We start from the raw sequence: 25,659 nt of genomic DNA on the forward strand, positions 1-25,659 counted from the left end.
ATCTTATGAGTGCTTCTGCACTCTATCGTCCTTTACTAATATACTATTAATCTTCATCTTCTACCCCCCCTTTTTTTGTTTTTGTTGTCACAGTTTAAATTTGGTTTTATTGTGTTCTTAGTGGAGCTTTTACTTGTGTTTTTGTTTTGTTTTGTTCTTTGTATCTGGTTGGGAACCCCCCTTTAGTATTTCCTCGAGTGGGGGTTTTCTGATGAGAAATTCCCTTATCTTTTCTGTATTTGTGAATGTTTTTATTTCTCCTTTGTATTTGAAGGATAGCTTTGATGGGTATAGTATTCTTGATTCTTGGCTGGAAGTTCCTCTCTTTCAGGATTTTAAATATTGGGGTCCACTCTCTTCTAGCTTGTATGGTTTCTGCTGTGAAATCCGATGATAATCTAATAGGCCTTCCTTTATGTGTTGTAGTCTTCTTTTCCCTGGCTGCCTTAAGAATTTTTTCTTTGTCATTGGTTTGTACCAATTTCAGTATGATGTGCCTTGGAGTAGTAAACCAATCTTTTTATTTCACTAAGCCTAGCATGTTTTTGCTGGAATAGTCTTTAAAAATAATGTCCAGGGGGAAAAAACTAATGAAACAGTTGGGTCAACCAGGAAGGCTTGTCTTATTAAGTATAGTTTATTAACTGTATTCGATTAACTATAACTTTAAAAAAGAAGGCTTCCCATACTACCATATTTTTGGCAAAAATCATTGGTAGCTATCAAGTATCAAAAAATATTTTTCCATGTGAGGCTTATAAAGATGAGATACTTGAGGTAAAAAATCATTTTGACAAGTGTTAGGATGTTGGATTTTGTTTTTGATACATCCTACATTCTTTTACTATCCAGCCTGCAAAATTGTATTGGAATTTAATTAAAATCATATTAATAAAAATATTTCTTCCAGTGCTTCCGACTAGTCCCTGAAATACCTGATAGACCCAGACTAGGGATATGTCTGACCTTTCCTTTGAATGTGTACGCACACATCCATACACATACCTCACCATAACTTTTGCTTTTTAACAGTATTGTCTGGGGGTTGGGGAGTATCAGATCTCTAAGCTTCCATCCCTACAGAGAAGAAACTAATAATCTCAAAAAACTGGATTATAATTCCTAGGGAATAGCAGTACAAGTTCCTTCCTGTTCATTCTTTTTTTAAATACAACGGAACAAACTTAAATGCTCTTTGAGGATGACGTTTTTCCCCTATTCTCACCCCACATCCTTTGATGAATTTCTCAAGAGTATTATCTGAGTTTATGTACTTTAAATACTCTCCTTATTTAATGAGTTCCCCAGGATCAGCATTCTCCCAATGCTAAGTATACGAAATTTGGGAGGGCAGGTTGAATAGGACAAGAAATCAAGCACATGACATCCTCATTTGTGATGCTTTTCTATTATGTAGACCTTTCTGAAAGATAATTATGAAAACAAGTTATTTGTAAAGAAGTGACACTGTATTTCTTATACTTTTACCACTGGTGAGACTTGGAAATATTTTTATTACGGTGAAAATTTGTATATACTATAATAAAAAGCACTGTGATAAAATCTTGGAAAAGAAATAGTTAACCATTCTGACTACTTTAAGAACTATAAACTATTAATATAGTATACACAAAAACTTAATTTTATGTAGACTATGCATTTGTTTGTACTATATATAATATATATATATATATATTTACCTCTTATAGTTGTGGCTGGTTATTTATTAATTTCTGCTTTAAACCCACTTTAGGAACACAATTTAAATAGTTTGGGAAATACTATATTTATCATAATTGGTATTAAAAGAAAAAAGCTTATTTAGCTTATAAAATTTTTCTCTCTATATTTAAACCATGTCTATATTTAAAGAATAAAAAATTTCATAAATGCTTGAAGTAGCAACCAAAATGTGGACTCTTCTTGGAAGTCTGTTGGGGGTTTTTCAAATTTGTTTGTTGTTGTTTTTTAAATCAATTAGGGTGAGTTTTGACCAATAAGATTTGGGTCTCTTCAGAGGTACAAAATAATGAAGGCTCTCCTCAAAGCTAGTTTTTTCATTACCACAAAGATACTGTACTTTGTCCATATATGCAGTTCATAATGTTAGCTTGAAAAATCTCATGTGTGAATATTTGTCTTTTATTATTCTAATTTCCCAAGGTTTAAATTAAAGAGGACATTGTGCATACTGTATTTTGAGAACCTTAAGAGTTAGTACACACTATTGTAACTTAGATGGAAAGTATATAGTTTTACTTAAAAGTACTCTTACCATCTGGAGCAATTTAGTTCCTGTGGACAATTAAAAATGAACAATTTTTTACTTATAAGATGTGTGATTCTATCTATTATCAATTAGAAGCATTTCAAGGAAATATCATCAGCGCTTAGTAATCTCTGCTATTTGGTCTTAGCATTGGGCCTCCTGAAATAACAGATAATTTTCTTTTTTTGCCATACTCATAGCTTATACTCTTCTCTTGTTTTTGCCGTATTTGTAATTGCACGTTGGTGATTTTCGGTGGTGCTATTTCTCCTAACGTTTTATGTACCATCACTGTATAGGATCAGGACCAGGCATCCACACAGCAGAGGTCATGGTTAGGGAAGTGAGGAAAATGAGGATAACAATGGGAAGGCACAGCAGCCAGGTTGCATCAGATGAAGCCTTAGGTAGTATTCCTAGAACATAGGACATGGACAGTCCACAGCCCATGTACTCGAGAATTCCGTAGACAGAAATAACTTAATTTAAATAAAAATGAAGTTATTTTATGATAAATTGCTCTGATAAAATCTCCCTCTTTCTTTTTGGTAATTTTCTGGTTGATGAATTTTAAACATATGGATTTTTTGATATGTTGGAAACTATAAATATTAACTTTAGGCCCTGGCCAGGTAGCTAAGTTGGTTAGAGTGTTGTCCTGATATGCCAAGGTTGCAGGTTTGATTCTTGGTCAGGGCACATAGAATAATCAACCAATGAGTGCGTAAATAAGTGAAACAACAAATCCATCTCTCTCTCTCTCTTTCTTCTCTCTCTCTCTCTCTCTCTTTCTCCTTTCCTCTCTCTTTAATATCAATGAAGAAAATTAAAAAAGAAATAACTAAATGTTGATATTGTGTGTACCTATGTATGATAGAAAAAACTAACTTAAAATATTGAAGACTAAGGATTTGTGCCAAACTTCAACACCAGTACTGCATGAGATATTTCTTTAAAAATTATGAAAATTTCAGATTCATCATATAACTTTTAATTGGTCAAGTAAAGGGAGGGTCATATGTAAGAAGTATTTGTGATTGCTATGAATTTTACTAGGAAAAACACTTGCTATTTTTTTCTAATTTAGTTTTTTTCCCCCCAATATTTGTTCAAGTACTGTGATACGATACCTTGTGAGAGGCCCCTGGCAGAACAGGAATGGTATCATGGTGCAATTCCCAGGATAGAAGCGCAAGATCTGTTAAAACAACAAGGAGACTTCTTGGTGCGAGAGAGCCATGGGAAACCCGGTGAATATGTCCTTTCTGTATATTCTGATGGACAGAGGAGACACTTTATCATACAATATGTTGATGTACGTTTCAAATTTAGTTTATATGTATATTTGATGTAGTTCATTGTGGTATAATGGCAGTAAAATGATGAATAGTTTTTGATACACGCCTGTAATACTTAAGAGTTTAGCACTTAATTTGTTTTTGCTGAATTCCTTAAATATAATGCTCCAAAACTCAATAAAATGTTAATCTTATTAAGAAAATATGTACTTTAAAATACTGTAAATTGAAAATGGTTGTTAATTTTAATTAAATTTAAATGCATAAATATTTAAAATACTTGAGTCAAATTTGAACATGAAAGAAAATTTAAGTTAATTATAGAAATAATGTGATTATTATAATTTTTCTTTTTTGGGGGGAATTTAATTGTGAATTTTATGCTCTTGAAACAGGCCCTAGAACTGCATTCAGAAGGAGTATGTTGAAAGATTTTTAAAGAAGTCGTTTAGCCTGATGTGTGGTGGTACAGAGAATAGGGTCTTGACCTGGAATGCTGAGATCGCTGGTTTGAACCCTGGGCTTGCCCCCTCAAGGAACATATGAGAAGCAAACTGCAAGCTGATGCTTCTTGTTTCTTCCCTGCCTCTTCTCTCTCTCCTTTCTCTAAAATCAATAAGTAAAATATTTAAAAGAAAGAGTTTATTAAATAGTGATAACAAAATTCCTTAAGGAGTGAAATAATGATAGTTAAACTGGTTTTATGAGTCATTTAGGATGAAAGATTCCCCCCTTCTTTATGTATAAGCTATTGCTTATTGATTAGTAAACCATAAATAAAAATCAATGAAAATTTGGCCCTGGATGGTTGGTTTCAGTGGATAGACTGTTGGCCCAGCATCCGAACATCCTGGGTTCAATCTCTGGTCAGGGCACACATGAGAAGTGACCATCTGCTTCTCTTTCCCTCCCTCTACCCACTTCTCTCTCTCTTTCCTTCTTGCAGCCAGTAGTTCAGTTGGTTTGAGCATTGGCCTCAGTCACTAAGGATAGCTTGGCTGATTTGAACATTGGCCCTGGATGGGAGTTGCCAGGTGGATCCCGTTAGTTCATATGGGAGTCTGTCTCTCTATCTCCCTTCCTCTCACTTAAAAAAAAAAAAATATGAGCCTGACCAGCCAGTGGCACAGTGGATACAGTGTTGGCCTGGGATGCAGAGGAGCCAGGTTTAAAACCCCGAGGTCACTGGCTTGAGCGCGGGCTAATCTGGCTTGAGCACGGTGTCACCGTCTTGAGCATGGAGTTGCCGGCTTGAGTGTGGAATCATAAACATGACCCTACGGTTGCTGGCTTGAGCCCAAGGTCACTGCTTAAGCAAGGGGTCACTGGCTTGGTTGGAGCCTCCTCTGCCCCCATCAAGGCACATTTGAGAAAGCAATCAATGAAAAATTAAAGTTCCATAACGAAGAATTGATGTATCTTGTCTATCTCCCTTCCTGTCTGTCTGTCCTTGTCTGTCTGTCTCTTTCTCTCTCGCTAAAAAAAAATGAAAATTTAAAAATGGATCTATTAGCATTACTTTTTATAATAACAGTGTATTTTTCAAAATTTATTTAAGCATTGCTAAACTATGTTTAATGTTTGTTACATTCTCTTTTGTGTGTGTGTTTGTGTTTTTCTGAAGTGAGAAGTGGGGAGGCAGAGAGATAGACTCCCACATTTGCCTGACCATCATGCCCCTGGAAAGCCCACTAGGGGGCGATGCTCTGCCCATCTAGGACATTGTTTCGTTGCAACCACAGCCATTCTAGCGCCTGAGGTGGAGGCCATGGAGCCATCCTCAGTGCCCAGGCTAACTTTGCTCCAATGGAGCCTTGGCTGCAGGAGGGGAAGAGAGAGACAGAGAGAAAGGAGAGAAGGAAGGGTGGAGAAGCAGATGGGCGCTTCTCCTGTGTGCCCTGACCAGAAATCAAACACAAGACTTCCACACGCCAGGCCAACCTCTACCACTGAGCAAACCAGCCAGGAATTATGTTTGTTACATTCTTTATTAACCTTTAAACAGATGAAGAGTAATCTCAAAGTTTTGTTTAACTGTACCAACCTAGAAATTTTAATGTTTTTGGCATATGAAGGAATTGATGCCTCTTATTTGTCATTTTTACCCCATCATTTCAATTATGTGCATTTTCAAGCTGCCAGTCTACAGGATTTCAATTTTAGTCCAGGCACCATTAGAATGATACTAATTACCTTACAAAAGTTTAAACCAGTACCATTGAATGATCCTCAGAGGGGTTCTTAAAATAGATACATTGTCATATATATGCAGTTACTATATATATATCCAATGTATCTATCTAATCTATCTAATTCTGAGTTGAAATTCAAATACCATGAAAATAAGCATTTAAAAGTATACAGTTCAGTGGCATTTAATATATTCACATCTAGTAACTATCTTTAAATGAGAATAGATGCCATTCAGATGGGTTAAAAAAAAAAAAATAAGTTCAACTCAATAATCATTTGCTTACTCTCATACACCGGAGTTAGTGGTTTGTCATTCTTTATTTCCTTGTCAAAGTCCATAATTCCCATGTGCCTTTGTTATGGGTATCGATAAGCTTTCCTATTACAACCTATAACTAGGTATGAGTGTTGTAGAGAAAATATAATAGGTAAAGTATAAGCTAACTAGAATTTATATAAATGTTTTCTTCTTTAGTCTAAGCTTTAAAACTTACTATTTTTTATATAGATTGTACATTAAATAAGACTGAAATATTTTTCTTATTACCACTTGTAGTTTAAATGTAACTATAAGAATTTAAATTAGCTTTCTTAGAAACATAAAAGAAAGGGTCCATTTGCAAATTATAATTTGTTTTTAATACTGCCAGTTTGTTTTGAGTGACTAATATGAACAGCACAATATATTCTAAAAATAAGACATTGTTAATAGTTTACATTTGAAGATTTTATTTGGCTTTCATCTGTCATTGAAATTTTGCAAAAATCTCTTTTAAAGATGAGAGTGCTTGTATTTCTGTAAATGCCTCTCAGACTTTCCACTGCTTAATTTTATTTAGTTCACTGTCATTAAATAATGGTGAGCTCTTCAATCAGTTAAAAAGTAGGAATTTGAATGGAATATATACTGGGGAGTTTTTAATTCTTTTTCAACTGTGTAGGTGAATCTCCCATGAGCTAAAATTCTTCTTTTTCCTTCCTTATAAACCTGTTGCCTAGAAGGGGATCGGTAAATGGGGAAATACATGACTAGAGATTTGATGATCGCCTTTCATGTTTCAATCAAGGAGTTTAGAGTCTAGTAGTAGATTATAATTGCTGTACATGCATGAGGAGCTAGGTGTCCTAAGAGAGGAGGACATGAAGAAGTATGGGATTTTGGAGAATGTAAAAATATCGAATAGTGGATCAATGAAAAAAGCACTGAACTTTGAAGACTTGGGTTCCAGTCCCAGCTCCTCACTTTACAAGCTCTCTGGGATTCTTAGTATATACAGTGATTGTGAGAATTAGAGTAGTAAACATATACTTTGTAAGGTGTGCTATGCAAGTATTAGATATTCTTAGTGTTGCTCTATGACTCTACTTGAGAAAAACATACAAATATTACTTTGTAAGAAATAATGTAATTGGAAAAGTTAATTTTTTATTGTTTGTATGAGTTGTATTTGTGAAATTTAAATAGTTATGAAAATGTTTTAGAATTTACATATGAACTTACTATATTTTGGTGATCTTGAATCAAACCTGCAATGTCTCTGAGTTATGCCTGTACTTAAGTTTGAGATATTCATTTATCACAAATAATGTTATTTTGAGCAATATTGCCTCTGTCAACTAAAGTCTAGAGTGAAAGTTATTTTGAAGCTTTATTTTTGTATGCCTATCACAATTATTTCTTAACATGGAGTGAAACTCTTCCATTTTAACTGATTAAGATAGACACAGAGACTTTCAATTTTTATAGTTTTACTGCTTTGGCAGAGAATATCTATTTGTTTTAGCTAGTTCAAGCAAAAAGAACTGTATGTTTCATTGGGCACTAAATATTAATTTCACAACGCCAGATATATTAACTTATCTAAGAATATCTGAATCTAAGTGTAACTCTTAGTGTTACTTTTTGACCTATTTCACAGTTATTAACCTGTTTATGGTGCTTCATGTAAAATGATATTTAGAGCTTGTACCTAAAACTGTTTATTTTGTGTCATAAATGTTAGTAGGTTGTCAGAAATTCAAATAGCTTTGTTCCATTTGATAAATAAATGTATATTTATCAGATCTTTATTTTTATATATGATAAAACAAGAAATGCATGTGCTAATACAAAAGCTCCCTAGAAAGAATTTTTTATCCTCTTATAGGAAAGTGCCAGTTCATATTTCTCTAATTGTTTATCTGACACGTATTGGCTAAACACTCATTTTTTTCGAAGTATAATGTTATGTATTGTAAGGAGATGAAACCAAAAACTGTGTGACCTACTTCTCAGTGGGCTTAAAATTTAGTAGGTGAACAAGTGTCAATAATTACACTAAATGTAAATGGATTAAACTTACCAATAAAAAGACACAGAGTAGCAGAATGGATTAAAAAAGAAAATCCAACTATATGCTGCCTACAAGAAACTCATCTAAGCAACAAGGATAAAAACAAATTCAAAGTGAAAGGCTGGAAAACAATACTCCAAGCAAACAACACCCAAAAAAAAGCAGGTGTAGCAATACTAATATCTGATAATGCTGACTACAAGACAGAAAAAGTACTCAGAGACAAAAATGGTCATTTCATAATGATTAAGGGGAAGTTGAATCAAGAAGACATAACAATCCTTAATATATATGCACCAAACCAAGGAGCACCAAAATATATAAGACAGCTACTTATTGACCTTAAAATAAAAACTGACAAAAATACAATCATACTTGGAGACCTCAATACACTGCTGACGGCTCTAGATCGGTCATCCAAACAGAGAATCAATAAAGATATAGTGGCCTTAAATGAAATACTACAACACCTGGATATGATAGACATCTACAGGACACTTCATCCCAAAGCGACAGAGTATACATTTTTCTCTAGTGTACATGGAACATTCTCAAGAATTGACCACATGTTGGGCCACAAAGACAATATCAGCAAATTTAGAAAAATTGAAATTGTACCAAGCATATTCTCTGATCATACAGCCTTGAAACTAGAATTTAACTGTAAAAAAGAGGGGGAAAACCCCACAAAATTATGGAAACTAAACAACATACTTCTAAAAAATGAATGGGTCAAAGAAGAAATAAGCGCAGAGATCAAAAGATATATACAGACAAATGAAAATGAAAATACGACATATCAGAATCTCTGGGATGCAGCAAAAGCAGTAATAAGAGGAAAGTTCATATCACTTCAGGCCTATATGAACAAACAAGAGAGAGCCGAAGTAAACCACTTAACTTCACACCTTAAGGAGCTAGAAAAAGAAGAACAAAGACAACCCAAAACCAGCCGAAGAAAGGAGATAATAAAAATCAGAGCAGAAATAAACGAAATAGAGAACAGAAAAACTATAGAAAAAATCAATAAAACAAGGAGCTGGTTCTTTGAAAAGATCAACAAAATTGACAAACCCTTGGCAAGACTCACCAAGGAAAAAAGACACAGGACTCAAATAAATAAAATCCAAAATGAAAGAGGAGAAATCACCACAGACATCATAGATATACAAAGAATTATTGTAGAATACTATGAAAAACTATATGCCACCAAATACAACAATCTAGAAGAAATGGATAAATTCCTAGAACAATACAACCTTCCTAAACTGAGTCATGAAGAAGCAGAAAACCTAAACAGACCAATCAGCAGGGAGGAAATAGAAAAAACTATTAAAAACCTCCCCAAAAATAAAAGTCCAGGCCCAGACGGTTATACTAGTGAATTCTATCAAACATTCAAAGAAGACTTGGTTCCTATTCTACTCAAAGTCTTCCAGAAAATTGAAGAAGAAGCAATACTTCCAAACACATTTTATGAGGCCAACATAACCCTCATACCAAAACCAGGCAAGGATGGCACAAAGAAAGAAAACTACAGACCAATATCTCTAATGAATACAGATGCTAAAATACTAAACAAAATACTGGCAAATCGAATACAACAACATATTAAAAAAATAATACATCATGATCAAGTGGGATTCATCCCAGAATCTCAAGGATGGTTCAACATATGTAAAATGGTTAACGTAATACACTATATCAACAAAACAAAGAACAAAAACCATATGATCTTATCAATAGACGCAGAAAAGGCTTTCGATAAAATACAACACAATTTTATGTTTAAGACTCTCAACAAAATAGGTATAGAAGGAAAATATCTCAACATGATAAAGGCCATATATGATAAACCATCAGCCAACATCCTATTAAATGGCGTAAAACTGAGGACTTTCCACCTTAAATCAGGAACAAGACAGGGTTGTCCACTCTCTCCACTCTTATTTAACGTGGTGCTAGAAGTTCTGGCCAGAGCAATCAGACAAGACAAAGAAATAAAAGGCATCCATATCGGAAAAGAAGAAGTAAAGGTATCACTTTTTGCTGATGATATGATCCTATACATCGAAAACCCAAAGGACTCCACAAAAAGATTACTAGAAACAATAAACCAATACAGTAAGGTCGCGGGATACAAAATCAACATACAGAAGTCCATAGCCTTTCTATATGCCAACAATGAAATATTAGAAAACAAACTCAAAAAAATAATCCCCTTCACAATTGCAACAAAAAAAATAAAATACCTAGGAATAAACATAACAAAGAATGTAAAGGACCTATATAACGAAAACTACAAGGCATTGTTAAGAGAAATAGAAAAAGACACAATGAGATGGAAAAATATTTTTTGTTCTTGGATAGGAAGAATAAATATAATTAAAATGGCCATATTACCCAAAGTAATATATAAATTTAATGCAATTCCCATCAAAATTCCTATGACATTTTTTAAAGAAATGGAACAAAAAATTATAAGATTTATATGGAATTATAAAAAACCCCGAATAGCTAAAGCAATCCTAAGGAAAAAGAATGAAGCTGGGGGCATTACAATACCTGACTTTAAACTATATTATAGGGCCACAATAATCAAAACTGTATGGTATTGGCAGAAAAATAGACACTCAGACCAATAGAACAGAATAGAAAGCCCAGAAATAAAACCATATATATATGGTCAAATAATCTTTGATAAGGGGGCCAACAACACACAATGGAGAAAAGAAAGCCTCTTCAACAAATGGTGTTGGGAAAACTGGAAAGCCACATGCAAAAGAATGAAACTCGACTACAGCCTGTCCCTGTGTACTAAAATTAATTCAAAATGGATCAAAGACCTAAATATAAGATCTGAAACAATAAAGTACATAGAAGAAGACATAGGTACTAAACTCATGGACCTGGGTTTTAAAGAACATTTTATGAACTTGACTCCAATGGCAAGAGAAGTGAAGGCAAAGATAAATGAATGGGACTACATCAGAATAAAAAGTTTTTGCTCAGCAAGAGAAACTGATATCAAAATAAACGGACAGCCAACTAAATATTGGGAACTGATATTTTCAAACAATAGCTCAGATAAGGGCCTAATATCCAAAATTTACAAAGAACTCATAAAACTCAACAACAAACAAACAAACAAACAATCCAATAAAAAAAAATGGGAAGAGGACATGAACAGACACTTCTCCCAGGAAGAGATACAAATGGCCAACAGATATATGAAAAGATGCTCAGCTTCATTAGTTATTAGAGAAATGCAAATCAAAACTACAATGAGATACCACCTCACCCCTGTTAGATTAGCTATTATCAACAAGACGGGTAATAGCAAATGTTGGAGAGGCTGTGGAGAAAAAGGAACCCTCATACACTGTTGGTGGGACTGTAAAGTAGTACAACCATTATGGAGGAAAGTATGGTGGTTCCTCAAAAAACTGCAAATAGAACTACCTTATGACCCAGCAATCCCTCTACTGGGTATATTCCCCAAAACCTCAGAATCATTGATACGTAAAGACACATGTAGCCCCATGTTCATTGCAGCACTGTTCACAGTGGCCAAGACATGGAAACAACCAAAAATCCCGTCAATAGAAGACTGGATAAAGAAGATGTGGCACATATACACTATGGAATACTACTCAGCCATAAGAAATGATGACATCAGATCATTTACAGCAAAATGGTGGGATCTTGATAACATTATACGGAGTGAAATAAGTAAATCAGAAAAAAACAAGAACTACATGATTCCATACATTGGTGGAACATAAAAACGAGACTAAGAGACATGGACAAGAGAGTGGTGGTTACCAGGGGTGGGGGGAGGGAGGACACAGGAAGGAGGGAGGGAGGGAGAGAGTTAGGGGGAGGGGGAGGAGCACAGAGAATACTAGACAGAAGTTGACGGAGGACAATCTGACTCTGGGTGAGGGGTATGCAACATAATTTAATGACAAGATAACCTAGACATGTTTTCTTTGAATATATGTACCCTGAATTATTAATGTCATAATGTCATCCCATTAACATTAATAAAAATTTATTAAAAAAAAATTTAGTAGGTGAAACATTAATAGAATTCATGTACAGAGAAATATTAAAGATGCATATTTAGGAATGATTGAGCCAAGAAATTGAAATTAATATATGGCGATGAATGAAAAATATCATAATAAATATTTTTCAATAAAACAGGAAAATCCTTTATACAGTGTGTCTGTAAAGTCATGGTGCACTTTTGACTGGTCACAGGAAAGCAACAAAAGAAGATAGAAATGTGAAATCTGCACCAAATAAAAGGAAAACTCTCCCAGTTTCATACCTATTCAGTGCAGTTTGATGTGGGCTCACGCACAGATATTTTTAGGGCTCCTTAGGTAGCTATCCCGTATAGCCTCTACAGACTCGTCACTGACTGATGGCCTACTAGAACGGGTTTCTCCGCCAAACTACCGGTTTCTTTCAACTGCTTATCCCTCCGAGTAATGTTATTCCTATGTGGTGGCACGTTGTTATAAACACGCCAACATTCACGTTGCACTTTGGTCAGGGATTGGAATTTAGCGAGCCACAGAACACACTGAACTTTCCTCTGTACTGTCCACATCTTGACTGGCATGGCTGTGGGCTGCTGCGCTGTATACACGGTGTTACGTCATCATCTGCACATGCTGCCACATCATCCTACAGAAACTGGGAGGGTTTTCCTTTTATTTGGTGCAGATTACACATTTCTATCATCTTTTGTTGCTTTTCTGTGACCGGTCTAAAGTGCACCGTGACTTTATGGACATGCTGTATAATGATATATCATTATCTTTTTTTTCTGTATTCATTCATTCAGAAAATATTATTAAAATGAGTACTGTGTGAGGCCCAGGGATATGTATCAATAAAAATAATACAAAAGTGGAGGTTATAATTACTATGTGAAATTTGGGATAGCTCAATGTATTAAATCATCATTTATTCGATAGATATTTATTAGATTTCTATCATGTGCTAAATTCCATTTTGTGCTGATGGATCTAGTCTCTGAAATGTACCCATTGGATTTACCTTGTTTTGTTGCCACAATCTCTAACAGTCTCTAGTCTCTTTGAACTATCTTTAAATTAATGCCATGGGACTTAAGGAAGACTGAGTGAAAGCAAGTATGAATATAAAAGTTGTTTGGATGACAGTTAATTCCAAGAGTGTGGCTTTATCATTGTACACTTAGGATTATTTAACTAGTCTATTCCTACCATTCAAAGACTCAAAAGAAGGCAAGAATATCTTGAAGTCAAAATGACACTGTCATAAGATAGTTTTTTTGCTACTGACACATGGACTTATAAAACTTCCTTCTTAAAAATAAACCAAAGCCAGTTCAAAACCTTATTACTGGCCCTGGCCAGTTGGCTCAGTGGTAGAGTGTCGGCCTGGCGTGCGGGAGTCCCAGGTTCAATTCCCGGCCAGGGCACACAGGAGAAGCGCCCATCTGCTTCTCCACCCCTCCCCCTTTCCTTCCTCTCTGTCTCTCTCTTCCCCTCCTGCAGCCGAGGCTCCATTGGAGCAAAGTTTGCCCAGGCACTAGAATGGCTCTGATTGTGGCAGAGCGATGCCCCAGATGGGCAGAGCATCACCCCTGGTGGGCATGCCGGGTGGATCCCGGTCGGGCGCATGCGGGAGTCTGTCTGCCTCCCTGTTTCCAACTTAAGAAAAATACAAAAAAAAAAAAAAAAAAAAAACCCCAAACCTTATTACTGTTAATTTCCAGGAAACACAAATTGAATGAGTATTCTTAAGGCCCAGGGATATAATGGTGAAACAGTCTAGGGGGAAGGTCACAGTAATTTATAAATCACATACACTATATATAATTATAAACTATAGTAAGTGTTGTAAAAAAACACACAGTGCCATAAAAACTTGTAACTTGAAAAGTCAGGGAAGTTTGAGACACCATCTGAAGAATGAGTAAATGTTAACTAGGAAAAACCATACCAAACCTTATTAATATTATTCCCCAAGCTCCCCCAAATTCTTCCTCTGTACGAATTTAATTTGTTCTTTGTAACTACTCAATATGCCATTTTTATTTGAGAAAGCTAAAGTCTTTGTTTTTTAGGCATTTTACCAAAAAGAGTGTTTTTAATCTTTTGTTTTTATTTATTCTTTTTTATCTCAACCTTTTTTCAGAAATTATTTTTTCTTCTTTCATGTTTCTCTTTTTTCCTTAAGGCTACTTATCCTCGATTTTGTGTGAGATCTACTCAGGAAACTTATAAATACATTGAATTCCTGTCTCATTTTTTTTGTTTTGTATTTTTCTGAAGCTGGAAATGGGGAGAGACAGTCAGACAGACTCCCGCATGCGCCTGACCAGGATCCACCCGGCACGCCCACCAGGGGCGAAGCTCTGCCCCTCCGGGGCGTCGCTCTGCCACGACCAGAGCCACTCTAGCGCCTGGGGCAGAGGCCAAGGAGCCATCCCCAGCACCCGGGCCATCTTTGCTCCAATGGAGCCTTGGCTGCGGGAGGGGAAGAGAGAGACAGAGAGGAAGGGGGGGGGGTGGAGAAGCAAATGGGCACTTCTCCTATGTGCCCTGGCCGGGAATCGAACCTGGGTCCCCTGCACGCCAGGCCGACGCTCTACCGCTGAGCCAACCGGCCAAGGCCCTGTCTCATTTTTGTGTGCGTATTCTGTTCTGTTTGACTTCCTTGAATAATAACAGCCCTCTCTAAATATGTATAGGAGCAAAATCTGTTTTTTATGTGTTTTCATCTCTATGCGTGAGATTGATTCTTAAGCAGCACAGTGACAACTCAGGAACAATTCTAGCTGCAGTAAGTGTTTTAGAAACAGAAGTAATATGTAGTCTTGATAGAAATTCAGAATTATGGATCATGAAATACGTGTTTCACAGTAATACCCCATAATGGATTCAGCATATGTTCTTTGAGATTTAAAATATACATTCTAATTATACATATCTATATAATTTCTATCTTATAAAAATTTAGTCATACAATATTTTCATTCATACGTGTGTGTGTGTGTGTGTGTGTGTGTGTGTGTATTTTCTGAAGTGAGAAGCTGGGAAGCACAGAGACAAACTCCCGCATGTGCCCAACCAGGATCCACCAGGCAAGCCCACTAGGGGGCGATGCTCTGCCCATCTGGGACGTTCCTTTGTTGCAATGGGAGCCATTCTAGTGCCTGAGGCAGAGGCCATGGAGCAGTCCTCAGTGCCCAGGACCAAGTTTGCTCCAGTGGAGCCTTGGCTGCGGGTAAGGAAGAGAGAGATAGAGACAAAGGAGAGGGAGAAGGGTGAAGAAGCAGATGGACGCTTCTCCTGTGTGCGCTGGCCGAGAATCGAACCCTGGACTTCCACAAGCCGGGCTGACACTCTGCCACTGAGCCAACCGGCCAGGTCTATATACTTCTTATTTTTTAAATGACATAATGTGATATTTAAAATATACAACTGACAACAAAATGATCTTTGTAGAAATTTATTCTGTATTACTATTTTTTACTGCTTCTTTTAGAATTCAGATAAGAGATCATTAGTAACAGTCTTAGATCCAAAGAGGTCTCTTATTTAAAAGTTAATCTGAATTCTCTCAGTCATATTATTGTTAAAGTATGTAGGAAAATATTAAAAAATCCATGTGTATGTGAACCTAACCTCAGGCCATCTGAACTATAAGGAATTTATACAGATCTGGCACAAGGTCAAATATAATATTCAGAATTTTGACTGCATTAAGAAATAAGCCTGCATCAGTTTTTTGGGGTTTTTTTTTTTTTTTTTTTTTGGCATCAGTTTTAATGACTGTATTATTCTTGACCATTTGGTTGCTTAATGAGCACAAAGTCATCACATGATCTTAGCCAAAAGGCTGAGAAGTGATAAGCACACAGTCTTCACATTTTTTTCAAATTCATTACTTCATTTTCATCTTTAGGAAATGAGTTAATTGGTTTGCACTGCATTCAGACTCAGAACTTTACTGATTCAGTGATTGCTTTAAAAAAATTATTGCTATTGATCAGTTTTTTTGGGGGTTTTTTTGTATTTTTTTTTTTTTTTGTATTTTTCTGAAGCTGGAAATGGAGAGAGACAGTCAGACAGACTCCCGCATGCGCCTGACTGGGATCCACCTGGCACGCCCAGCAGGGGCAACGCTCTGCCCACCAGGGGGTGATGCTCTGCCCTTCCGGGGCGTCGCTCTGTTGCGACCAGAGCCACTCTAGCGCCTGGGGCAGAGGCCAAGGAGCCATCCCCAGCACCCGGGCCATCTTTGCTCCAACGGAGCCTTGGCTGCGGGAGGGGAAGAAAGAGACAGAGAGGAAGGAGAAGGGGAGGGGTGGAGAAGCAGATGGGCGCTTCTCCTGTGTGCCCTGGCCGGGAATCAAACCCGGGACTTCTGCACGCCAGGCCGACGCTTTACCACTGAGCCAACCGGCCAGGGGCATCAGTTTCTTATTCCATGAAGGGAGTAACTGCTGCTTATATCCCTTTGTATTGGTCCATCATAATTACTGTGTCAGTGGGAGAAAACTGCTTTTACATGAAAAACTACATCAGTTCCTAAATTAAGAAAAGCAAACTGAAAATTCTTATTATTTTACTTACTGTTTCTCTAGTTGTAAGAAGTATATTAGGAGTTTATATCATATAATATGTAGTGACACATGTCTGATTTGAAATTTCTATGTTAATTTCATTTCATTACTTACCTTTATTAAATATTGTACTTCAATGTCTTCAGTGTATGTTAGATTGTGAACTTTCTGGTATTCATTTCTGAGTTGTCTTACTTGTTGTTTTGACTTTACAATAATTTTATGTGCATTGCATTTCTTTCAGTCACACATGTTTATTTATTCAGGCAATATATGCCAGGCATTGTTACTGTGGTGGATAAAATACATATAAAAATTTTTCACCCCATAAGTTCTCATTTGAGAGGAGAAGGAGATAGACAATAAACAGAATAAGTAAGTAATACGTATATGGTGTTAGATAGTGATAAATCCTAAGGAGGAAAATTCAATAAGAAGAAGGAGGTAAGAAATTTATCTGGGATGAGGAAGTGGATATTGAACATTGTGTAGGGTGGCCAGAGTAGGCCTCACTGAAAAGGTAACCTCTGATGAAAGATTGGCAGTAAGGGAGTCATTATATGGCCATTCGCTGAACTATTTCAAGCAACAAATGTAAATGATCTGAAGAAGGAATGTATAGAGTGCATTTATAAAGCAAGAAGAAAGTGAGTGTGGCCGCAGTGGAATGGGGTAGTGGTAAGAGATGATGTAAGAAAGCTGGTGGAGCACAGATTATATAGAGTTTTATATAAAGACTGGCTTTTATTCTAAGGGAGATAAGAATTTTGAGTAAATTAATGGAATGATATAAAAAATTTTGAGTAAAGTAATAGAATGATATATAAAGTAATGGAGTGATATAATATAAATTAATGGAATATTTTGAGTAAAGTAAGAATGATAATCCTGTTATATACATATATGTATTATATATATAAAACTTGATTGAGAAATAATTGACAAATGTAATTGTATATATTTAAAGTGTACTATGTAATGATTTGATATACATTGTAGAATGAGTACCAATATCAAGATAATACATTTATTACTTCACACAGCTTACTCTTAACCAGGGGTCTCCAAACTTTTTAGACAGGGGGCCAGTTCACTATCCCTCAGACCGTTGAAGGGCCAGACTATAAAAAAAACTATGAACAAATCCCTATACACATTGCACATATCTTATTTTAAAGTAAAAAGACAAAATGGGAACAAATACAATATTTAAAATAAAGAACAAGTAAATTTAAATCAACAAACTGACCAGTATTTCAATGGGAACTATGCTCCTCTCACTGACCACCAATGAAAGAGGTGCCCCTTCCGGAAATGTGGCGGGGGCCGGATAAATGGCCTCAGGGGGCCGCATGCGGCCCGTGGGCTGTAGTTTGGGGACCCCTGCTCTTAACCATTTTTGAATATATACTTCAGTAGTGTAAGTGTATTCACATTGTTGTGCAACAATAGTTTATCTTAAATGAAACTTAATTTATTGTTGAATGTGATAATTCTGAAGTAATGACTTTATTCTACTTTACTGTTCTTTTCCAGAATATGTATCGATTTGAAGGTACTGGGTTTTCAAATATTCCTCAACTTATAGAACATCACTATACAACAAAACAGGTCATCACTAAGAAATCAGGTGTAGTTCTGCTGAATCCTATTCCTAAGGTAGGTGCATATGTATCTATATATGGAAATATAGATATATAGTTATATACAGACACACTTTTTTATTTTATTTTTTAAAGAATGCTTTGGGAGTTAACATTTCCCATAGTACAAAGTTCTCAGATTATTTATAGTAGTTTGGAAACAAAAGGGCTTTGCGATTACTACTCGTACAAATACGGTTGAAACAAGTTCCTTGGTTTTATTCAGGTGGGTTGCCTTTTTATTCAATGTCTGCTAGGTTATAAATGGTTTAGCTTTTTCACTGCCCTGGTTTTCCTTGAAAGACTGTGAGTCTTTTCTTCACTTTATAAGGTTAAGTCTTTGAATGATTCAGTTCATAAATGATTCGAAGATGTAAAAGTCAAAGAAAATGTCCAGAAATCATGAGTAAATTAGAATTTTAATTTGGGGCATTAAATTTACAGTAAATGAAAGACATAGAAACTGTTAAAAACTGTTTTACTCTTCTCCAAGACAGTCAATTAAAACTCTCCTACGTGGAGCCAGGTAGCTGGTGAGAGATAGTTCTCGGTCCTTTTCCCTCTATAGTCTATCACAGTACACAGTACTTTTATGTACTTTAAAAGGTTGGTGAGGTAAGGAATGGGTATGAGGGAGGTCTGTGTTTTTGAGGTGAATCGTGTGGGGCCCGGACCAAAGTGGAGCAATGGCTGAGCAGTTGCTATGTTTTGGAACTTAGGTTGGGGTCAGCAAGAGTCCTTTCCTTTGGGGGCTGTTTACTATGAGGAACAGTATAGAAATATGGAAGTCATAAAACCTGAAAGGTTAATGTTTGCTGATTGGAGTTTTATATATTTAGGAGTAATTTTTAATATGAACTAAAGTGTTATTCCCCAGAATGCTGTGTATAATCCAGATTGAGCTAAAGACATTTATAAGAAAATTATTATACTTTTGTTTGTAAGTCTAGAACATAAGGTCTATATTTGAACTTGTATTTTATTACTCATTCTTTACCTATGGGCTGAGCTTTAAAATCCTCTCATGGAAGATTTTGACAGTTGCTAAACACTTACTCTTGTGGCCATGGCATGGACTTTTTTGTATAATTTCGAGAATTATGAGGTGGCTCATTTTTTGTTAGTATTTTCCCATCCCCACCCTACCCCCTTTTCCATTTTAACTGCAGGAAACCCTACACAAATTTTTCTTCTATTAATGTTTATTATTGATTTTGAGAGAGAGATGGAGAAAGGGAGGATAGAGAGAAGCATCAACTCGTAGTTGCTTCATTTTAGTTGTTCATTGATTGCTTTCTCATATGCGCCATGACTGGGGGCTCCAGCCTAGCCAGTGACCCCTTGCTTAAGCCAGCAACGTTTGGGCTCAAGCCAGCGACCATGGAATCATATTGATGATCCTGTATTCAAGCTGGCAACCTCACCTTGCATTCAAGCTGGTGAACTTGTGCTCAAGCGAACAAGCCCACACTTAACTTGGTGATCTTGGGGTTTCAAACCTGGTACCTCAGCGTTCCATGTCATCGCTTTATCTGATGTGCAACCACTGGTCAGGCTACAAATTCTTCTTTTTTGTGTGTGACAAAGACAGAGAGAGGAACAAATAGGGACAGACAGACAGGAAGGGAGAGAGATGAGAAGCATCAATTCTTTGTTGTGGCACCTTAGTTGTTCATTGATTGCTTCCTCATATGTGCCTTGACCGGGAGCTACAGCAGACTGAGTGCCTCTTGCTCAAGCCAGTGACCTTGGGCTCAAGCTGGTGAGCCTTGCTCAAATCAGATGAGCCCACATTCAAGTTGGTGACCTTGGAGTTTCAAACCTGGGTCCTCCACGTCCCAGTCCGATGCTCTATCCACTGTGCCACCGCCTGGTCAGGCTACAAATTATTTATTTTAGATGAAGTTGTCACATATTTTCTCTAGTTAAAAAAGTGTATCAGTGTTTTCTCTTCCATCAGTGAATTAACAGCTATTGTCTTGCAGAATTTTAAGAGCTCTTTAGTTTTAAGGTGATCTATTCTCATGGATTCATTGACTATTTATACATCAATATACTTGCAAATTTGTATTTCTCCTTCAGATTTATGTAGTTCCCAAAACTAATGTTTTCCAACTTTTCACCTAAAACTGAGTTTTTCACTTTTAACTCCAGTATTTGTCTTTCTTTTCTCAGTAAATGATACAACAAATACTCAGCTGCTCAAACCATAAACCTAGGGGACAACCTTGACCTTTTCTCTTCACCACTGCCCTCCCTTCAGTACTTTTTTTTGTGTGTGAGAGAGACAGAGAGAGGGACAGACAGGGACAGACAGGCAGGAAGGGAGAGATATAAGAAGCATCAATTCTTCATTGCGGCTCCTTAGTCTCCTTAGTTGTTCATTGATTGCTTTCTCATATGTGCTTTGACCAGGGGTCTACAGCAAAGCGAGTGACCCCTTTCCTCAAGCCAGCGACCTTGGGCTTCAAGTTAGTGAATTTGGGCTCAAGCCAGCAACCATGGATCATGTCTATGATCCTACGCTCAAGCCAGTGACCCTGCATTCAAGCTGGTGAGCCTGTGCTCAAACTAGCTGAGCCCACGCTCAAGCTGGCAACCTTGGGGTTTCAAACTTGGGTCCTCTGCATCTCAGTCCAATGCTCTATTCACTGCGCTACCGCCTGGTCAGGCCCTCCCTTCAGTACTTTTATGTGACAGGAGTTTTATATACTTAATTGTACATGTGAAATTATGAACTTTAATTCCAGTATATCTCAGTATGAAATAAAATTTAGTGTAATAAAGGTAGTTTTACCCATGTTAGGTTAACAATATATACAACTGTGTTTTCTGAGATACTGATACCCGATTTCACAACCCAACCTAATATTTGCCTTGTCATCTTAGCCAGGTCTAACCTGAGAAACCAAAGCCTTAAAAGAGGCTCATAAAAATGCAGATCTAGTCTTCAGTGAGAACATGTTACTTCAAATAAAGTTGCACCTCTCACTAGATGAAATTTTTCATGACAAAAGCATAGATAAATCAGTAGATTCTCAGGGCTGTTCTTTCTCCCAAACCCCCAACACTGGCTGTGGAGCAGATTAGCTCATCATTTTATAGCACGAGCTGTGAAAATGATTCTAAACTGAAAGCTATAGAACATTGAGGGACTGTATATGATTGTTTTATGAAGTGGAAATTTAAAGTTGATATAGCTATTAACCTGATCTAAAATGAAATATGCAAATCATTATCTCTGTTGTAAATATTGTTATGCACTTGATTTAAAGAGCTGTGTTACTCTTTTACAGGAAAGTCACAAAGCAGAGGTTGTGAGAATTAGGTAATTTTCAATTATGAGTGGAGAACTGATATGGATTTTGTTATGGCTGTATTATATGTTATGTATCTTCCTTTGAGAAGTCATTTGTACTCTTATAATTGGAATCTATTTCTTGATTTAATTTGTGCAGGAAGTTAATGTCTTTGACCGTATAATGTGCTGTAAAACATCTTTCTCTCTTGCCAGACTTTGTTTTTAACCTACATAAAGAATGCTATTTTGTCTCAATATAATTTCTGTTTATAGCAACTTACTTTTAAGACTCTTCCCATTTATTTCTCTTTGATCCATAAAAATAAAAATATATCATCATAATGCCTAACTGGAGGACATAGTGGCCAAAGCAGTATCTATCTTATCTTCAAAAGTATAGACTACAAGACAATCTAGAGGTAGAGAAATAATTTAACTCTCTCATGGTAACAAAGCTAGTGGCACTCAACACACTCTTCCCCTCCACTGGCTGATTTCTCCTGTACTGCCTCCCAGAGTCTGTACACAGATATGAAAGATGAAAGGCACTGTTAAAAACAGGGGTGATTGATTAGTCATTATCATCATCCTTATATTAGCAACATATTGGATATACACAAGGCCTGTTCTTTACTTAGTTCAGTTTCTGTTCAAATGTCACTTCATCAGAGAAGCCTTTTCTGACTACCATGTTTGAAATAACACTTCCCCTCCACATGTTCCACCTCTCCCCTTTCACTTCTTTTAGTTATGGTTAGGTCTTCTGACATTATAGCATACGGTATGTTTTTAGTTGTCTGTCTCCCCTAAGTGAAATGTAAGTTTCATAAGAGTCAGAATTACGTTTAACCATTAGGGCAGCTCTATCTTAATACCTAGGACAGTGCTGATCCATAGTAGGTAGGTGTTCAGTAAATATTTTTTCATAAATTGGATTCATTGAGCAATTGCTAGGAGCCAGGTACTTGCTGAGCTTTCCATATGCATTATCTCATTTAACCCTTATACAGTCCTATCAAGTATTGTTATTAACCCTGTAAACATTGTTACTGTTATTAACCGCATACACTACTATGAATGAGGAGCTGAAGCTTACTGTGATAATTGACTTGCAGAAGATAACACAAGTGATAAGACTGAGAGCTGAGAGCTGAGCCCCTGTTATTAACCATTGTCTGTCTAGATTGTAGAGTCTATACTTTAGAGACTAGAATAAACTGTTAGTTTAAATAATATGGATGTAATTTTTGATTCCATAAAATGTTAAATTGAAAAAGATTTTAACATATCAAAAACTAACTATAAGTCTCTATGAAATGAAAATCATTAAATAGTAGTACTGTGTTGGAGATCTGGGATTTCAGGTAAAATTTAAGACTTAGATATAGGTTAGAAAGACTAGTTCAACTTTAACCTTTAAATCATGCCTAGAAAGTTTATTTGCCTTGTTAAGTTTAATATGTCTTCAGATTTATCTGTTTTTAAAACACAACTTGTTTCTAAACGGATATCAAAGTTCATGACCGAAGTCAGGGGAGTTAGGCAGCGAGCCACTGAGTAGAACCTTCGACAGATGTCTTGCCTGCCAGCTCAGATCAAGTACCTGCGACCTTTCATCAGAATTTGGTTCAGGTTGTCAGAGTGTTAGAGGCAGATTTCTTAGAGGAGAGCAGATCTTTCTGTGACTGAAGCTACTGACTAGCAGTGAGGAGACAGGTTAGTGGCAGCAGCAGTCATGATCAGATACATGTAAACAGAAGATAAGTCATAAGAGAGGAAAGCTATACTTTTCATTAGGTGCTCTATTCATTTTTTTAGTTTAATATCTCTTAAGGACTGTTTTACCTTATACTTAAGGATTGCTTCTCCCAGTATTACTGTTTAATGAGGCTTTTTTTGTACAGAGGCTTTCAATATAGTTGTTGACTTGTTTAAGTCCTTTTCAGTTTAACATAATATGGAATTAAAGAGACTTTTTTCCCCCATAACTCAATATCCATGTCCCTTAACTCCTTAACCATTTATTATATAATTAAAATGATTTAAAACTTTAATAAAGATATGGGGAAGGGCAGTAAAGAGGAATAAGTATATGGTGATGGAAAGTGATCTGACTTTGGGTGATGGGCACACAACATAATCAACAGTTCAAGTACTATAGAGATGTTTACCTGAAACCTTGTACTCTTATTGATCAGTGTCATCCTGTTAAGTTTAATTTTCTAAATTAAAAATTTTATAATAAAAGAAGATTTTATGCAAGGAGGGTGCAGTGCGTGCTATGAAATGAAGCAAGTCAAAGAGATGTTGAAGGAAGTACGGGGGCGGGGGGATGCTTTTGGGGAGACACTAGAATCTATGTAAACACAATAAATTAATTAATTAATTAAAAAAATTTTAATAAAAAGAAGATTTTATGCAAGGAGGGTGCAATGCATGCTATGAAATAAAGCAGGTCAAGGAGATAATGACCTGAGCATGTTGACGAGGGCAGGGGCTGTGTGGTGTTTGTAGGGGGAGCTGCTTTTCTCAAACACTGTGGCCAAAGAAAGCCTTCTAATGAATTTTGAGGGGGAAATGTGAACCAAACCAATGAGTTATCTGTATAGTTATATGAGGGGTGATTGTAAAAATACCTAACAGTTAGTACAACATGACTACTTACCTAGGAGAACAGATGCCAGCTTCAAACTGGTAGAGCCATAATGGTGTTTATTGACTGAATATCTTCCATGGGGGTCTGGGAAGTGTTCCTTCATGTCACTGAGGAAGTGCAGGGACCAGTGGCAGCAATAGTGGTAAGAGGAGAGTGGTGGGAGGTAAGCACAGGTTTGGATTAATTTATTAACTAAAATATATTTTCTTGAAAGGTTAGTTCTTTATTACAGAATTTAAGAAATTCACTTGAGAGAATTGCAGCATAAAAATTTCCAAGTTTTTATAGTGGGACTCTTAAAAGATTTGTGTTCAATAGTGTTAGTGAATTTCAAGGGAATGTTTTTGTAATAATATAGGCATCTAAATAAAAGTAAAATCTCTGATTTTATTTTCCAAGAACTTTTTCCCCCTAGTCCATTGTGTGTGTGTATTTGTGTGTGTGTGTGTATGTGTGTGTGTGTTCCTTCTGTACCACCAAGCAATTTATTCAATTTTGACACAGCCTAACTGGAGATAGAATGTGATCCCACATGTTAAAAGCTTGTCCCATTAGACTGTCTACTTCCTCCGCCCAACTTCAGAAACCAGTCACTTGTCCATGAATCACCTGTGTTTCTTACCAACTGGTTTAAAGAGTAGAGGTTTTAATGGCCCCTCCTTGTGCTTGGTTAATTTGCTAGAGTGGCTCACAGAGCTCAGAGAAGCGTTTTGCTTACTAGGAGATTGGTTAATTATAAAGGATGTAACTTGGGAACAGTCAGATAGAAGAGATTGATAGGGCAATGTATGTGAAAAGGAGCAGGGAGCTTTGGAGTTCTCTGACAGGACACCCCTTTCCCTGATCTCTGTGCCCACCTTCACCTCACCAGCCTGCAAGCACACCATATTCCACCATTTCGGTTTTCTATGTAGTTTCTATGAAATACATAGTTCTGTTCACAACTACAGTTGATTAAACCATTGGCCATCGGTGATTGAACTTAATATCCAGCCTGTCTCCCCTCTCCAGAGGTCGGGGGAGGACTGAAAGCTACACCTCTCTAATTACAAAGCCTAGTCCCCTGATTACCAGCCTCCACCCTTCGGTCACCTAGGAGCTTTCTAAAAGGCATCTCAGTCACGTAACAAAAGACACTCTTATAGCTTTCAGCACTTAGGAATTTTCAAGGGTTTTAGGAGCTATGTGAGAAAAGGGCTCTAAAACCAAATATAATTTCTTACGGTATTGCAATATTACACTCATTAATATTACTTTTGGAAACATCTAGCTAGCTGTGCTTTTGCAGTGAATCCTCTTATGCTGTCATTTGTATGGCATTTTAAAAAAATGCT

General features: G+C 36.5%; 1 protein-coding gene across 5 annotated transcripts in view; it reads left to right on the forward strand.

The window, feature by feature from the left end:
* Positions 1–25,659, forward strand: part of FER (FER tyrosine kinase) — a 503,761-nt gene that overhangs the window by 239,848 nt on the left and 238,254 nt on the right. For all 5 annotated transcript variants that reach the window (XM_066273970.1, XM_066273969.1, XM_066273971.1 and 2 more), the window contains 2 exons: positions 3,384–3,584; positions 18,262–18,384. In XM_066273970.1, coding sequence (XP_066130067.1) covers positions 3,384–3,584; positions 18,262–18,384 — 324 coding nt within the window. The remainder of the gene's footprint in view (positions 1–3,383; positions 3,585–18,261; positions 18,385–25,659) is intronic.

The sequence above is a fragment of the Saccopteryx bilineata genome, chromosome 4 (assembly GCF_036850765.1).
Source record: "Saccopteryx bilineata isolate mSacBil1 chromosome 4, mSacBil1_pri_phased_curated, whole genome shotgun sequence".
NCBI classification, from domain to species: Eukaryota; Metazoa; Chordata; class Mammalia; order Chiroptera; family Emballonuridae; genus Saccopteryx; species Saccopteryx bilineata.